Source organism: Chiloscyllium punctatum, chromosome 12 (genome assembly GCF_047496795.1).
Source record: "Chiloscyllium punctatum isolate Juve2018m chromosome 12, sChiPun1.3, whole genome shotgun sequence".
In the NCBI taxonomy this organism is placed as follows: Eukaryota; Metazoa; Chordata; class Chondrichthyes; order Orectolobiformes; family Hemiscylliidae; genus Chiloscyllium; species Chiloscyllium punctatum.
The window spans coordinates 8,208,356-8,226,631 of NC_092750.1; the positions used below are offsets into that span (position 1 = coordinate 8,208,356).

The window sequence follows — 18,276 nt, forward strand, 5'->3', positions numbered from 1 at the left end:
AAAGTAAACAGTGGCTAGCACTGCTGCTTCACAGTGCCAGGGACCAGGGTTTGCTTCCACCTTCAGATAACTCTCTGTTTGCATTCTTCCGTGTCTGCATGGGTTTCCTCCTGCAGTCTAAAGATGTGTAAGTTCGGTGAATTGGCCATGAGAAATTGGGGTTATGGGGTTGGGTCTGGGTAGGATGTTCTTTGGAGGGTTGATGGGGATCCAATGGACTGAATGGCCTGCTTCCACACTGCAGGGATTCTGTGATAAACAATAGAATTCCTAATTATTTATTGAACCTGCTTACGAGCCTTTTTTTCATGTCCTGTGACATCCATCGAAGAAAAATGTCACTGTGCTATTTTGAAATCTTATGGAATCTTCCCTCAATCTGGGGCATTTTGTAAAATTAAATTCAGCACATCAACTATCTCGCTAGCTGTTTCTTTTCAGATCACAGGGTGAAGTTCATTAGGACCCAGTGGCTCTTTGTCATACAACTTCAACAATTTCCTTCGTACCATTTCCCTCGCCAAAGCAATTTTCTTATATTTCTTGTTTCATTCCATTTCCTGGTGAACAACTATTTCTGAGATGTTATTTGTACCATGCATAGTGAAGACTGTTGTGAAATACTTGCTCAATCATCTGCTCTCTGCTTATCCTGCGTTATTCATTCCCCAGATTTGGTCTCTATGGACCTGATGAAATCTTATCCTTTTTAAATATCAATACAAACTCTTACATTTTTTACGTTTCTAGCTGGCTTTAGCTTGTACTCTTCATTTTGACCCTCGTATTAACCTGCTAGTTATTCTTTCCTGATTTAATGTTCTGTCCAATCTTCTGAACTGCCATCCAACTTTTCAGGATTATATGTTTTTTTTTAAGTTTGAAATGAATGTTAAGTTTTTAGCTAATGACAGACAGTGGACCTTCTTCCAAGAAACTTTCTTTCATGTTGGGATGCATCTATTCTGTATGTTCTTAAATATCCAATTAAAATACTCCTTCCACATTTCTATTGACCTATCCCTTAACCAGTTCATTGGTTCATTTTATTTAGCTAGGTTTCACACACTCATAATTGCACTTATTTTAGTTTTAAGTTGCAGTTTTGGACCCGCTCGTTTCTCCCTCAACCTAAGTGTTAACAGTTCATCTCTTTAACAATTATAACCTGTCAATGGAGGATCAGGAGGATGCTACTTTGTAACAAACCAGGCAAGGAAAGAAAGGTTGAGCACTTAATGCGCGGCACAGCTAGGGAAGACTTCCATTAAGGCTGTACAGTAGGGACTATTTTCGACAGAAACCTGTAATCCAAATAGTATGTGTGATAGAAAAATGCGAAGGAGCACTCTGAAACCAAGGAGATTCACTAATGATGGGCAGCCTTCAACTGATCAACTTCAGTTAAACAGCAGGAGGTCGCAGTGGGCATTGTAAAAGAAATGTTTTCTCTTTGGTGGAAGTGGAAGCCCTTTACCCAAATAAACCACTCTATCTTTGCATTGAATGTTGGCACAGCTCTGTCCCAGATGATGGAGTGCTTTCTATGTTGCAGTGAATTCTGGGTAAAGAGTTCGCCCATTATCCTAATGACATTTACCCGGCATAGATTTCTCGTATTGCAGCAGTACTACAAATCAGGAGTACTTTATTGGCTATGGATGCTTGTGGGATAGACCTGAGGTTGTGAAAGGCAATATCTGAATGCGAAGTCTATTTCTTTGGATACAGCGAGTGCTTTAAAAATTGGGGCACATCCAATCAAATGAAGGATGGCTATGTCTGATGTCTGACATTTGTTGTTATCTTTAGTCACATGTACAAAAGAAAATGTTCTATGTAAACTTGTCATGCTGCTTTTGTACTGTATCCCCACTGGAGGCACTGTGTCATTGATGAGTCAGTATCATTCCAGCATGACTGATTTACACTGCCTTTTTTCATTTGAGCTGTAAGTCCAGGGAAGTATCCAGCGAGGACGAAAGGCATTATTTTAAAATGGAGAATGAGTCACTCCTGCTCACCATGGAACACTTGCTTCCCCACATTCTTCAGCCTTTTGCATCTGAAAATTTTCACTTCCCATGACATTGTCTCGGGGGATTAGCTGGGATATTGAAAATATGAGTGTGTGCAATAAGGGAACAGTTAAATATTGAAAGCAGTTGAGTTTGCGCTTTAAAATGGATTGAAGGATTTTTGTTCACTGCAGTCAGGGGAGAGCCCTGGTTGCTGACAGTGCACATTCACCTGTGATTTTATCGCAATGCACTCAGCTCACACGGTCTACACATACAACCCCATTGTTCCTGAAATACACACATTTACGTTAAGGTGTTGATTTCTGCAGCTGCAGTGGCTAAGGGTAAGCCGTAGCTATGTTGAGTCACAGAGTCATAGAGTCCTACAGCATGGACACAGGCCCTTCGGCCCTAACTGGTCCATGCCAGCCAAAATGTCCATCCATGCCAACCCCATTTCCCTGCACTAGGCCCATATCCTTCTAAACCTTTCCTTTCCATGTAATTGTAGAAGTTGATTACAGGTGACCAGGGCTTACGCACTGCCCATGTACAGTATGTAGCAGTTCCACACCCCTGACTGCTCCTTCCTGACTGGAAGTAATGCTTCCACGGCTGTGGGTTATTTCTGATGACTTTCCTTTTGTTTGTGTGACTTCAACTTTTCTATGCCTCTTTGACTCTCTCTTTCTCTCCACATCTGTCTGTCCTTCTCTCCATTTATCTGTTTTTCTCATTCTCTACCTGTCTCTATCTCCCTTTCTACGTTGCTCCCTCTCTCTGTTTGTAACCGTTTCTCACTCTGTCTTTGTCTGTCAGTCACTCCCTCTCTCTCCGTTGCTGTATCTCTCTATGTTGCTCCCATTCCCCCTCTCTCTGTTGTTCACTCTCCCTCTCTGTGTCACTACCCTCCCTTTCTGTCTCTCTAATTTACTTGTGCCCTCTGTCTGTATTTATTTAGCTCTGTTTCTTTCTGTCTGTGCTTCTGTCATGTTGTTTCTCTGTTTCGTCCTTGATCCCCATCCCCCACTTGTCCTCTGACAGGGAACCCCCTCCCCTGCGTTGCCAGTCCCTACATCCACTTTGGTGATACTATCCGTCTGTGTGAGGGTTGACCCCCTGGGAAGATTGGGTTGGGTGCATTTAACATTTGTCAGGTGCTTTATCACCTTTAGGGCATTTTAAACACTCGCAAACCCTTTACAGACATGTTTCATCTTTCCATTTGCTCTGTCAGCTTTTATAACTTGGACGCTAAGTATTCCATTCGCACTCTCGCAGACTCTAACTACGCCTGAAGCCCATTTACTAAGGCTTCAATGTCATGGATTTCACTGTGCGGTTTGTTCCTCATCTCCTTTGCCTTTGAAGTAACTCATGGTTTAATCAGATCTGACAGTCTTAACCATTTGGTTAATTTACATCAAAAAGCAGGATGGCCAACTGGAACATTGCTCCAGATGGCAGTGGTGTAACCTCCTTTGAAGTTCTGTTTGAGTATCATTGCAGCATACATTATCTGTATTGCCTGGCAGTCTCAATCCTGGCTCCTTCCCTACCCAACTTCACCCCACCTCGCTCCGCTTTCCAGTTCCCTCTGACTGACTTGAACGGAGTCAAGCCCTGAGGGGGTAGCTGCAGGTTCCGGCTTTCTGCCATCTGCTTTATGCCCATGATTTGAGGGAACAGCAAAGAGTGTTCTCCCGATAGACTGCAAGTTCCAAAGAGCTGGTGTGGAGGTTAGAATGCTCACATTAGTGGGGGGGGAGTCACAGTCGAAGAATAAGGGGTGAGCCACTCAGGACTGAGATGAGGAAGAATTTCTTCACTCGGAGAGTTGTGAACCAGTGGAATTCTCTCCCAGTGGAAGCTGTAGAGGCCAGTTCATTAGAAGAAAGAGCTGGATGTGGTCCTTCCAGCTAAAGGGATCAAGGGGGATGAGGTGAGGGTGGAAATGGGATAGAAATGGCATGCTCAGCCAAGATCATATTGAATGTTGGCACAGGTTCGAAGGGCCGAATGGTCTACTCCTGCCTATATTTACGATGATTCTATTAAAAGTGGGTGTAATAGTGACAACAAGGCAGTGAGCGATTAACCAAGAGGGTGAATATTCAAATCCTACCAAGCGCTGATGGACAATTCTTAATTCAGTTTTTGTTTTGAATAAAAACTAAAATGCTGATACTGGCGAATGAGAAATACAAACCATCTAGGAAGCCATCAGATTCTAGTAAAAACCCAGCCAAATCACAGACACACTTTGGGGAAGGAAATCTGCTCTGTTTCATTGGCCTGCATCTAACATGCTGCAACTCGGAGGAAGTGAGGACTGCAGAAGCTGGAGAGTCAGAATTAATAAAATGCAGCGCTGGAAAAGCACAGCAAGTCAGGCAGCATCAGAGCAGCAGGAGAGACGATGTTTTGGACAGGGCCTTCAGGAAGGTCCTCAAGAAGGGTCCGGCCTGAGACATTATCTCTCTTGCTTCTCCGATGCTGCCTGACCTGCGGTGCTTTTTCCAGCACCACGTTTTATCAACCCTAACACATTGCAACACACCTGTTACCTGCAGTCATTCAAAACGGAGCCAGATCAACATCAAAAGGATTTGAGGGCAACAGGAATAGGGGATAAATGTTGAACTTTGCAGTCTGAGTCTTGAATGTGAACGATTAATCAAAGTTCTGTTTAGATGTTCTATCACACACACTCCCAAAAGCAATCTCAATCTTCTGACGCAGTATGCCATTTGACCACACTTCGTTGATCAATAGAACAGACGCGGTTGCTAAGTTTGAAGATGACACAAAGTTAAATGGGGGGGGGGGCAAGTAGTGTTGAGGAAGTGGGGAGGCTGCAGAAGGACTAGGACAGGCAAGGGGAGCGGGCAGAGAAATGGCAGATGGCATACAATGTGGGAAAGTGTGAGATTATGCACTGTGGTAGGAAGAATAGAGGCACAGAACATTTTCTGAATGTGGAAAGGCTTCGGAAATCTGCAGCGCAAAAGGATCTGGGGATTCTAGCTCAGGATTCTCTCTCAGGTTAACATGCAGGTTCTTTTGGCAGTTAGGAAGGCATATACAATTTTACCATTCATTTCAAGAGGACTAGAATACAAAAGCAGGAATGTACTGCTGAGGATCTGCATTTGGAATATTGTGAACAGTTTTGGGCCCCGTATCTAAGGAACAATGTGCTAGCGTTGGGGAGAATCCCAGGGTGGTTCACAAGAATCATCCTGGGGATGAAGGGTGACCTGGTTGAACCTTACAGAATGTTGAGAGGCCTGGATAGAGTGGATAGAAAGAAAGTGATTCCAGCAGTAGGAGAGACTAGGAGCATGGGCACACCCTCAGAGTGAAGGGAAGACCCTTTAGAACTGAGATGAGGAGGAATTTCTTCAGTCAGAGGGTGGTGACTCTGTGGAACTCATAGCCGCAGACAGCTGTGGAAGCCAGGTTCTTAACTGGTAAGGGGATCAAGGGTTACAGAGAGAAGACAGGAGAATGGGGTTGAGAAACATATCAACCATGATCAGATCTGATGGGCTGAAGGGCCTAAATCTAAACTGACATCATATGGTCTTCTGGCACCTTTGGTTAGCAATGTGGTTTATCGGGAACTTGGGACTCCTTGTTTGGTCGATCGATTTGGTTTTATATGTCTGACATTGATAGAACTTCCTTACAGTCTCTCTCCATTCCCCTCATCTAATCTAATCTAATCTAATCATTCCCCAAGCCTCAGGTTGGACAGGAGGGTGTCTAGGGAGGAGGGGAACGCAATTTCAACACTCGCTATCCGCTCTCGGCCTCCACCTGGGCCAGTTGGAGCTGTTCAGGGTGGCCAGCACCTTCGCAGATGCTCCTTCTCCCGCTGGGCCCGGAGATTCCCACGAATCATTCAGAATATTGCTCTTTCTCAGGGAGGGTTTGAGGATGTGTCTAGAGTGTTTTGTTACCCTCCTGGCAGCTCCTTGCTGGGGCAAAGCTTAGAGGAGGAGAGAGCAAGCATACTGCGTGACAACTACGAGATGTCGTGGCAACACCCTTGTCCATGTCAGTGCATTTGCGTAGCACCTTCCACCACCATCTCATAGCTACCTTGCAGCCAGTGAAGTGCTTTCGTTGTGCAGTCATTGTTGCAATGTAGGAAACAGAGCAACCGATTTGCACACAGCAAGATCCCAGAAACTATAAGAGGATAGTAGCCTGATTATCCGATTTTGCCAATATGATTTGAAGATTAAATATTGTTAGGACAACAAAGAAAGCTCTCACTCTCTGTTTCTAAATAGCACCATGGGATCTCCGTTGGATGCAGCAGAGTTCAGAGATCAAGATTTATCTCTGAACCGTCATCACTGATAAAGTAGATGATATGTCATGATTATGTTTGTTGGGGTCTTTCTGTGTGCTAATTGGCTCCTGTGCCACATCAGCTTCAGTGTAAAGAAGCATTTTCTTGCCTGTCAGGACACCCTGAGGTGGCGAAAGATGCTATATAAACGCACACACTTCCTTCGCGAGAGTGTTAACAATTGTGCCGTGTCCAAGAAAGAAAAGAAAGAAGAAACTTGGCAGGAAAATGTAATTTGTTTATATATTTAAAAAAAACAGGTTTCTTTGCATACTGATAACCAGGATGCTGTCTTAATTAACATCCGCTATTAAGAATGAAATAAATTTGCATAGTAATGAACCTCCAATTAACATCTTTTTATCATGTTAATAAACAAACTAGCATCCTGTTTAAAAAATAAAATAACTTCAAGTGGATGGCTTACTGGATATAGTGTCTCAAATACATTTGGGACATGAATGATTAAAAGAAAAAAAAATCATTTAAGTATAACTTGTGCTGCTGGCTATAGTTTTCTGATTCAGATATATTGTGAAAATGTAGCACGGTGTCTGAGGCTTCAGAGATTAGAAGTACAAACTCATTGCTTTTAAAGATGTTAAAGCTCCTTTTGAAAAATGCATTTCTCTCCTCTTGCTTGAAGATATGAATAATTAACAACTCCCCTGGATAACTTTCCCTGATTGTAGCTTTTAATGATACATCGTTTTTGTGTTTTCTTTCTTCGGGTTACCAAGCAACATCGAGGTGTGCGTCTTTATATTTCTTCCTCCTCCCCCTCTGTTTTGTTAGCCCTCTTCACTCCTCACCCATAGACACTGATAGCTCACTGTTGTCCTTTGGTTCCCTATCTGTGGCACCTCAGTTACAAACTCCTTACCCTTGTTGCCAGATTCCTCCAGATTTCAGGTGTCTTTCGCCCCTCTGAGATCTCTGTCCTCCTCCCAACCCGCACCATTGCTCATCCATCTCCACTCCGTTTGCGCATCTACACTGGCCGCTGGCTCTTGCGATTTTAGAATTTTCTTCCTCACGGTGGCTCAGTGGTTAGCACTGCTGCCTCACAGCACCAGGGTCCCAGGTTCAATTCCAGCCTCAGGTGACTGTCTGTGTGGAGTTTGCACATTCTCCCCGTGTCTGTGTGGGTTTCCTCCCACAGTCCAAAGATGTGCAGGTCAGGTGAAATGGCCATGCTAAATTGCCCCATAGTGTTAGGTGCATTAGTCAGAGGGAAATGGGTCTGGATGAGTTATTCTTTGCAGGGTTGGTGTGGACTGGTTGCGCCGAAGGGCCTGTTTCCACACTGTAGACAATCTAATCTAATCTCATTTTCCACAGTCTTGCTTCTCCCTATCTCTGTAACCTTCTGCAGTCCCACACCCCTCTGAGATTCCTGTGCTTCCCCAATTCTGCGGGTTTTATCCTGATTTTAATCTTTAATCTGGCCATGCCTGTGGTCTAAGTAGTGCAACTCCATTTTGCACATTTCTCCTTCTTTAGGAACTCAATAAAGCCTATGTCTTTGGCCTCCCTTGGTGCTAAAATTTGTTTTGAGATAATTTCCAACCAACCCTGCTCAGAGATATGCCTCTGGAGCAGATGGGACTTAAACCCAGGCCTCCCTGACTCTGAGGTAGGGACATTACCCCTGTGCCGCAAGAACTCCTTAAAAATTATTTGATATTTGCCTCTGAGAAGGGATATTCTACATTCCTTTGCTGTTTTTCAGTTCGAATATGGGTGCCAGGAGGCATTTCCACTCTCGTAGGCATCACAGTCAAACCTGATGCACCAATGTACATAGCACAGCTCAGCAATCCAGAACAGCACCTAGGCCGACAGTCAGTTATCGCTGTCTGTCTAGTTAAGGACCTCTGATTTCTGTCAGAACTTTAATATTCATCAAGATTATCTCAGGGTTTACCACGACAGATGAGGAACAGATGCTGCCTTTGTCTGTGAGACCAGAACTCAGGCCCATCAATAAAAAATAGACATTGATAAATGCAACTGAGAATTCAAGGGGAGAATGTGGTGCTCCTACAGGAGTGCCTGAGGCAAGTATCAGAGGCGCATTTAAAGGAAATTTAGACAGACACACAAGGAAGAGAGGGAATAGAATTAGATAAATTTGGGAGAGAAGGAGCTTGTGTGAACCATAAAACACGAGAATGATGAAGGGCTTTTGCCCGAAACGTCGATTTTTCCTGTCCTCGGATGCTGCCTGACCTCCTGTGCTTTTCCAGCACCACTCTAATCTTGACTCTGATCTCCGGCATCTGCAGTACCCACTTCCACCTTTAGTATCAATAGTGTCCAGTTGTCTCTGGGTGGAGGTCATTAGTTAGGCCCAGAGGTAGGGACACTACCACAAGAGCTCTTTGATAATATCAGCCACTCTCCCATTAGAGGGTCAGCGCTCCTCAATCAAAGGGAAGGCACACTCATAGGAACCTCAGCTGGTGCAAGAATTGGACCCATTCTGGTGGTGGGTCATCTACACCACAATCTGGCTGATCAGTCAACTGAGCTAACTGGCCAGAGGTGATTGTTTGTAATACCCCACTGGGTAAATAGGTGTGACATTTGAGTAGAGATTGGCTGCACTTGTATCTTTCATCATGTGGTATTCTGCATGAGCATAAAATACTTCCAAAAGGTCAGCACACCTCACCAAGTCCCTGTGACAATGCCATTGTTTAAGGGTCAGCTATGAAGGAGCTTTATTGACAGCATTGGAAAGCACAACAGCAATAACTTTCACTTACATCACACCTTCAGAAGGGTGTCCCAGGATGGTTCACCAGAGGGCAACCTGGTGAAATGAAAAACAGTTTTCACCCCCTCCTTCCCCACCAACCCTCAGTTGCCAATTCCAGCTAAGCACAGCCTGGAATGTCTCATGACGTGACCTCTCTTCATCTCCCCATCCCATCACACACAAACATGCTCCCTCCCCCACTGCTGCTCAGTTCAGTCCATTCCTGCATTCTGACACCAAATACGAAGCATATTCCCTGTTCCTTGTTTGGAGAATGCTTGTGGTGGTTTCTCCTAGCTCCCAATATTTTTTACAACCATTGAGGGAATGGCCCGCATTTACATAACGCCTTTCACAATCTCCTAATTTGTCATGCTGCCAGTGAAGCGTTGTCGCTGTTATAATATAGAAAACGTGGCGACCAGTTGGTGCACAGCAAGATTCCACATTAAGTATGTGCTAGTTACTAGGTAATCTGATTATATGATGTTAAAAATCACACAACACCAGGTTATAGTCCAACGTCAGGTGGTGTGCTCCGAAAGCCAGTGCTTCCAAATAACCCTGTTGGACTATAACCTGGTGTTGTTTGATTTTTAACTTTGTACACCCCCGGCATCTCCAAATCAGGATTATATGATGTTGGTCGAGTGATACATCCACACCTGGGAGAAATCTTTTTTGTTTCAAAAATGTCTTTTTAATTATAGAATCCTCTACTGTGTGGAAGCAGGCCATTCAGCCCAACAAGTCCACACCAACTCTCTGAAGAGCATCCTATCCAGACTCACCCCCCAATTCTATCCCTGCATTTCCCATGACCGATCTTACCCAACTTACACATCCCTGGATGCCATGGGCAATTTAGCACAGCCAATGTGCACTGACCTGCAGGGAAGAAACTGGAGCACCTGGAGGAAACCCATGGGGGGGATGTGTAAACTCCACACAAGCAGTCACCTGAGGCTGTAATTGAACCTGGGTCCCTGGTGCTGTGAGGCAGCAGTGCTAACCACTGAGCCACCTTTGAGAGCAGATGAGTCCTGAGCTTAACGCCTCATCTGAAAGACCACGCCTGTGACAGAGCAGCATGCCCTCAGTCACGCACTGGAGCGACCGCATTGGTTTTTTGCTCTTAGCTCTAAGAGCATGGATAGAACCTGAAGCCTTGTTATTCAGAGAGCAAGTACATTACGAGCTCAACCAAAGAAAAATACTCTTTAAAGAAAAAGCAAACAAGACTTTATTTAACATTTTCCCCTCTGATGTTTTTTGCTTGGGTTTTCGAGTGTCTGTAACCCTGATGTCCTGCACAATATTTATCCCTCAGTCAAAAACACAAGCAAAATCAGGTGGTCAGGTCACTGTCAGTGTTGTGTGTGGGATCTTGCTGTGCATAGATCAGCTTTCCTGTATCCCAATCTTAAAAATAAATGCTCCAGTGCCCCATGCAGTTTTGATATGTTTGACAGTGGTGGGAAGTGCTGCATCAATGCAAGTCTTCCTTTGCTATTGCCTGCAGCAATAAGTTGGCAGCATCAGTCCTTAATTCCTGAAGGCTCCAGGCTAAACCCTGGAGAGTTGGCAGCCCTCTTACATCCCTGGCTTCTCCAAGCTGCGTGGGCTTGAAACGTACAGAGTGTGTGTTTTCCAAAAAGGAAAGTCGTGGTGTCAGAGCCCAACAGCTACGGTTTATACAAGGCTGCTCTGACAAAGCATGCAAGGGCCTCATAAAGCGAGATAAGATCGAGATCAGAAAAGGAGATGAGGATTGTTTGCTGGTTTGCACCCTGAGCCCGTAAAGCAGACCATCCTTTAGAGAAGACAATGTTTGCCATTTGTCTTTGGTGCTGGGTGTGGTTGAAGAATTGCTTTGTGTTTTGGCTGCAGCTGCTCACTCTGGCTGGACCGTAAGCCAATAATGTCAGCAGGATTTATTCTTTGGCAGAGGGCTCCCTTTACAATTATTGTCCAATTAGCTAATGGGGGTTTTGCATCATTGCCAAGCACATGATGTCAGTTTAGGCTGGCTGGTAAGTCTCTCTCTATCTCTCTATCTCTCTCTCTCTCTCTCACACACACATACACACTCTCTGTCTTTCTCTCCCTCTGACTCTCACACACTCTCTCGCTCTCTCTGCACGGGTTGTCAGCTAGAGCGTGGTCTTTGTTCAGCAAAAGGCCCCTCATTTAACAAGTGGGTGTAGGCTCAGTCTAAACTTTGCCAGAGCCGAGGCCTGTGGATGTGGTCTGGGGGTTGAACACACGCCAGTACCTGACACTGTGTGCTGTGGTCTGTAAGCTGAGAGCTGCAGGATGCATTTGGAAGTTCTATCCAGGCCCTGGGACAGTGTGTCAGGGACACAGCACAAATTTCAGGCTGACTTCAGAAGGGGTTAGGGCGCAGGGATTGGGCAAGAGCAACAACTTGCATTTGTATTGCACCTTGAACTCAACGCAGGCCACTTGACAATTTGAGAATGAACCACGACAGATAATAGGGCAAGTGATCAAAAGTTTGGATGAAGAGGAATTAATTTTAAGGAACGCCTCAAAATAAATGGTTCACACTTGGGATTTGGTCATTTTGCCAGGAGGGGGCTGATCAAGGAACATAGAAATAGGCTACTGATCCTGTCCAACTGGCTGCACTAATCAGTTAGATCTTGGCTGATCATCCATCTCAATCCCATTTTCCCCCACTATCTCCACATTCTTTGATGTCAGTCGTCTCCAGAAATCCATCGATCTCTGCCTTGAACATGCTCAGTGACTGAGCTGTTACAGTAGACAATTCCAAACATTCAACGCTCTCTGAATGAGGAAATTCCCCCCTCGTTGGGTGGAGTTCCCTGATCCTGAGGTCATGCTCCCCGTTTCTGGACTCACTAACCAGGGGACAGATCCAGTCCATATCCACCCCTGTCATTTTCTGTCAGTAACTTGCAAATTTGAGATCACTGCTTGTTGTCCGGGAATGGAAATGGAGCACTGACTGTTTCTTCGGCCAAAGAGGGTGAAATGGCATTCGTGAACATTGGCATAAGCCTGGGGGTTTGTGGAAGTGATCCTTCAAAACCAGATTGGCCAAATCTTGGAGTAGAGCCCAAGGGTGGCCATAATTCTTCCCCACCCCCTTCACTCCACACCACACACATTGGCCTTACCTGTGTGGCATCACAACTGAGACCAATAGGAAAATCTTACCCCCATCACGGAGACCTGGTTAACAAGGAGATCAGAGCTGGGTGCTAATTATTCAGGACTGGGAGATTTTTCAAAAAGGACAATATGGAAAGGGCAGTGAGCTGACTTACAATGATGTGGGTAGCAAGAATGAATCTTGGGTCAGCTGATGTAGAATCCGTATGGGTGGAGCTTAGTAATAACAAGGGGACACACCTTTGTTCAGAAAAGGATAGGAGATGAAGCATAAGCAACAATAGGCACGTTATTGGGGAAGATAGAAGATGGACAGAAATTTATTGTGAGTTGAGTTTATGAATGTATCATAAATTGCATATAGGTTGCCCACAAAACAGTGCCAATTAATTACAGAAATTATGAAGTGTTACAGTCTCTTGTTAAAAAAAGGTAGTAACAGAACATTTAAAAATATATGGTGGGATCAAGCAAAATCAGCGTGGTTTCATGAAGGGGAAATCATGTCTGACAGGTTGTGTGGAGTTCTTTAGGTAAAAACAATGACTGCAGATGCTGGAAACCAGAGTCTAGGTTAGAGTGGTGCTGGGAAAGCACAGCAGGTCAGGCAGACATCTGAGGAGCAGGTAAATTGACGTTTCTGGCAAAAGCCCTTCATCAGGAATAGAGAGTTCTTTATAGAGTCACAGAGTTGTGCAACACGGAAACAGACCCTTCAGCTGAACTCGTTCATGCCGACCACACGTGGATGCGTCACAGTGGCTCAGTGGTTAGCACTGCTGCCTCACAGCACCAGGCACCCAGAGTCGATTCCACCCTTGGGGTGACTGTCTGTGTGGAGATTGCACATTCTCCCTGTGTCGACGTGGGTTTCCTCTGGGTGCTCCAGGTTCCTCCCCCAGTCCAAAGATATGCAGATCAGGGTGGATTGGCCATGGGAAATGCAGGGATGAAGTAGGGGGGTGGGTTTGGTATGGACTGAATGGCCAGCTTCCACATTGTAGGGATTCAATGACATCCTAAATTAATCTAGTCTCATTTCGCCCATATCCCTCTGAACCCATCCAGATGCCTTTTAAATGTTGTAATTGTACCAGCCTCCACCACCTCCTCTAGCAGCTCATTCTGTATATGCACCAGATTCTGGATTAGTGGTGCTGGAAGAGCACAGCAGTTCAGGCACTTCGAAATCGACGTTTCGGGCAAAAGCTTCCTGATGAAGGGCTTTTGCCCGAAACGTCAATTTCGAAGCTACTTGGATGCTGCCTGAACTGCTGTGCTCTTCCAGCACCACTAATCCAGAATCTTGCTTCCAGCATCTGCAGTCATTGTTTTTACCCTGTATATACACCATCCTCATTGTGAAAACGTTACCTCCCCAGTTCCTTTGTAATCTTTCCCCTCTCACCTTAAACCCATGCTTTCTAGTTTTGGACACCCCCACCCTGGGAAAAAGACCTTGGCTATTCACCCTATCCGTGAGCATGTCAAATGAAATCAGGAATCAGTGTGACTTCAGAGACGAGGGGACCCCTCAGATTATGGCACAATGGCCTTGTGCTGAGGTCACATTGCTTCTCTTCAGTGAACTGTACCTCCACAGAGCTGAGAGTCTTGGTCAAATGTTTCATCTGTCCTGTACAACCTCAACACGACAACCCAACTCCTATACTCAAAGTTCTAAGCAATGAAGGCAAGCGTGCTAAACCCCTTCTTAACCACCCTGTCTACATGTGATGCAAATTTTAAAGAATTATGTACCCGAACCACTACATATGTCTGTTCTGCAACACTTGCCAAGGCACTACAATTAATTATATAAGTCCTGTTTAAGATAGCATGGGGAAGACAGAATGGTGAACGAAAACAACATGACAGCATCCTGATGACAGCCAAGGAAGCATCTGTCAAGATTTAGGCTTCCTCTTAATAAAGTGCCCACCCTTCTCTGTACTGTCAAAAGGTTACATTTTGTACTGACTGCTGATGAAACCGTACTCTCTTAATGCATCTCCAAGAGCTTTGAAGGCTCCTGTCAACTTGCCTTTCATTTGATTGATGTCATTGCTTCTGTTAATGTGAATTTATCCTGCAAAATCCAACAACATTTGGTGGACAAGCTGTGAGGTATCCTGGGGAACCTCCTGTCTGTCTGTTCCTCCCTGCGCTCTCGCTCCCTGAAATGCCGTTTCTGCGCCAACGTGTAGGACTCTTTCTTCCCTCTCTCCCTCTGAAGTTCTCCTCTAACACGTTGATAAATAATATATATGAAAAAGACAAAGCATCCCTCCTGACTCAGATATCCTGAGCAACATACATCTATAGGGAGGTGATGGCTTATTGACATTATTGCTGGACTTTCGGCTTAGAGACCCAGGTACTGTTGGGGCACCCGGGTTCAAATCCTGCCATGGCAGATGGTCGAATTTAAATTGAATAAAAATATCTGGAATTAGGAATCTAATGATGACTGCAAATTGATTGTTGGGAAAAATCCATCCAGTTCACTCATGCCCTTGAGGGAAGGAAACTGCCATCTGATCTGGCCTACATGTGACTCCAGACCCACAGCAATGTGGGAGACTCTTAACTGTCCTCTGGGCAATTAGGGTTGGGCAATAAATACTGGCCTATCCATCAACATCTTCATCGCGTGAATGAATTAAAAACAAAGCTCTTGATTCCAGATTTTTATTGAATCCAAATTCCACCATCAGCCATGGTGGGATTTAAACTGGGGTCCCCTGATCATTACTTGGGTCTCTAAATTAATAGTCTTAGTGATAATACCACTAGGCCATCACCTCCCCACAATGGCTGGGGTTGCAGGATTAATCAGATGGCCAAGGGGACCCTTCAGCTGTGTTCAAGCAGTGATGGGACATTGTGCAGATGGAGTGGGAAGAGAGGATGAGAGATTGGGAATGGGGAGGCCTGGAGAGGATGTTTGCACAGTGACAGGAGTGAGCAATTCTGCCCCTTGGTTCTGTGTATGTGTTTCTCTTTACATCACAAAGTGGGGTGGGATGTGGTCTGTCTGGAGCATGAAGACTGACATGGGCTAAACGGCCTGTTTCTCTGCTGTACATCGAAGATGATTCAAGCTGCAGCTCACTGGGCTGTATGGCCTCTTTTGAGACAGGACGATTCAGTGATTCTGGGGAATGGGCAGGCTGGACGATTTGGAGACAGTGGGGACTGCATATGCTGGAAGGCAGAGACTGGGGAGGGGGCGGGAGCCCACAAGTCAATACAGGGAGTGGGGGTAGGGTTGGGGGAACGGTAGCTGGGAGGGTGATAGGTGGACACAGCTGAAAGTTATTGTGATTGGTCAGTGGGAAAGGTGGAGTGGATAGGTGAGTTGGAAGATGGACTAGGCCAAAGTGGGTACTGCAGATGCTGGAGATTAGAGTCAAGATCAGAGTGATACTGGAAATGCACGGCAGGTCAGGCAGCATCCGAGAAGCAGGAAAATCGACGTTTCGGGCAAAAGCCCTTCATCAGGAGGATGGACTGGTTGGGTCAGGTCAGGGAGGTGAGGATGAGGGGGAGGGTTGGCCCTGGGATAAGGGTTGGGGTTGGAGGGATCTTGAAGCTGGTGAAGTCAATATTGAGACCATTGTAAGCTCCCCAGGAGAAATATCAGGTGTTGCTCCTCCAGTTCACACTCAGCCTCACTCTGACACTGGAGGTCAAGGATGGATTTGTTGTGCCTGTTTTTCAGAAGTGACTTGTATTTGCTGATCCTTTCTCCCTCTTTCCTTCTCTTCCAGCTGCCTCGCGTGTGTGAATGGTTCCTTCCCTTGCCACTGGTGCAAATACCGACACGTTTGCACCCAGAATGCAGCAGACTGCTCGTTCCAGGAGGGTCGAGTCAGCATGTCGGAGGTAAGCGCTTGCGGTGGGACTCTGACGTGAGTTGCTGTCGATGTGAAGCTGAGGTTCCCTGCATTGCAGAACTCACCCCACCCCACCCCTCACCAACATCAGCACCTCCACAGAAAGGTGACGTCTGCAGGGTGGCAACTGGGTTGGGTCTGGTGTAGATAGAGGCAAGGCAGTGGGGAGAGATGTTGACACAGGCATTGATGATGAGCTGTTTTAGGACTCTCTTTAACCTATACCCTTCTATTTTTCTTACTTATTCTTAAAGCTATTCAAAATGGCGTCGGATCATGTTGACAGTGGAAAAGTGTTTTGCTATATTTTACCGTTTTTCTCACTGTAAAATACAGGGTGACGATAAAATCATTCATTCACTCATTCAGACAGCGATTCTCCTGATTTGGTCTAATTATGAACAGCTTTTCCATTAATGAGCACGTCATAAACCAATCACCAGCAGACCAAAGCGATTTAATTTAGCGCTCACCGCGTTAGTCTCCACACTCGCTCCGCCCAGGTGGTCAAAGTTCCTTCTGTTCGAGGGTCAGCTCTTGAAGATAATCTTGGGAACATGAGGAGAAGTAACCATCAGGGTCGGAGCAACGTTCCAGCTGGTAATCAGCTCCATCTCCTTGGAAGGCACGTGACAGGAATCCCTGGGGCCTTTAGAAGAGAGAGACGTTTCTTAGTAGATACCTGCCTGGGGCCTCCAGGTTGCCATCCTCCTCGACCATTATGGGTGGAAGGTTTCAGGTCTTGTTTGACTGCAGTTGAGCAACAGCAGGGGTCGCTCATGGGTGAGGTGAGGGGAATGTTCGGGGTGGCTCCCTGCTCCTGCTCTGGGTTGTCTGGTTTACGGTGAATGTGCGTGTCGGATGCAAAAACAGAAATTGCTGGAAAAGCTCTGCGGGTCTGGCAGCATCTGTGGAGAGAAATCAGTGTTAATGTTTTCGAGTCAAGCGACCCTTCCTCAGAATATTGGATGTTGCCTTTCCCTCTTCTATCAGCCCTTTTGGTGCCCCTATCTTACGCTGGGTCTGACTTAAACGGCAGTGCTTGAGCTCTCTTTTGCCATTACCTCTCTCTGGGGTGGGTCCAAGGGGTATTGTAACCTTAAGTTGAAGGGGGTGATGTCAGAAAGCACATCTCCGCACCAAGGGGAGTGGAAGTCTGTAACAGTGCCCCTCCACAAACATGAAGAGGCCACTGGGAACGTCAGAACTGAACACGATAGAGCATTATTGGGGAACAATATGGACGGCTGTTGAATCAAGATAAGTTGATGGATTTGTGTGTACTTTAAGGAATGGAACAGGCTCATGGGACTGAATGCAATGCTGAAACTAACTCCTCCTTGTTCAGGACCTATTACAAACCTGACCACTTGGCACCAAACGTACAAACTCTCCAATGGGAATTAGGGCCCAGCAAGGGTAAATATTGAGGTGTATTTGCTCACACTTTCACAATGGCCATAAGTGCCTGACAAGAGTTCATTCTCGCCTGAATATAGTCCAGAGGCGGCTAGATATAGCACTTGGGGCAAATGGATTCAAGAGTTATGGGGAGAAAGCAGGATTGGGCTATTGAGTTGGACAATCAGCTATGATTGCAATGAATGGCAGAGCAGGCTCGAAGGGCCAAATGGCCTCTGCCTGCCCCTATCTTGTATGTTTCTATGGTCTCTCTGCCAGGAGCAGGGGAATTTCTGCATGGCTTTGAGTTTTGTTCTGTATTGCTGAATGCGATGTGGTATCTTTAGTCGTGTGGTCTGATCCTCATCACAGTTTGGTTGAGGAGAAGTTCAAGTGCTGTCACTTATTTTACATTAATACTAGCTACTGCTGTACATGGTCCTCATTGATCCACCAAGCTCTGACCTAGAATTACATTAGGTTACTAGGAATTGATCTTATTCAAAATTTCATGTAGATGTGCTCCAAGAGAGCCTCCCATTCTAGTGTATATTATTCTGGTCGAACTCCGCCCACAATGTGGAATTTATACCCAGTGATGTGCCGCTCCCTGATGTTATTGCAAGGTTGCTCCAGGGTCCTAATGTCCTTACACAGTCAAACGTT

General features: G+C 45.6%; 1 protein-coding gene across 3 annotated transcripts in view; it reads left to right on the forward strand.

Moving 5' to 3' along the window:
- The window catches only part of LOC140483586 (plexin-A1-like), a 555,554-nt gene that overhangs the window by 261,030 nt on the left and 276,248 nt on the right, over positions 1-18,276 (forward strand). For all 3 annotated transcript variants that reach the window (XM_072581816.1, XM_072581813.1, XM_072581815.1), the window contains exon 9: positions 16,084-16,198. In XM_072581816.1, coding sequence (XP_072437917.1) covers positions 16,084-16,198 — 115 coding nt within the window. The remainder of the gene's footprint in view (positions 1-16,083; positions 16,199-18,276) is intronic.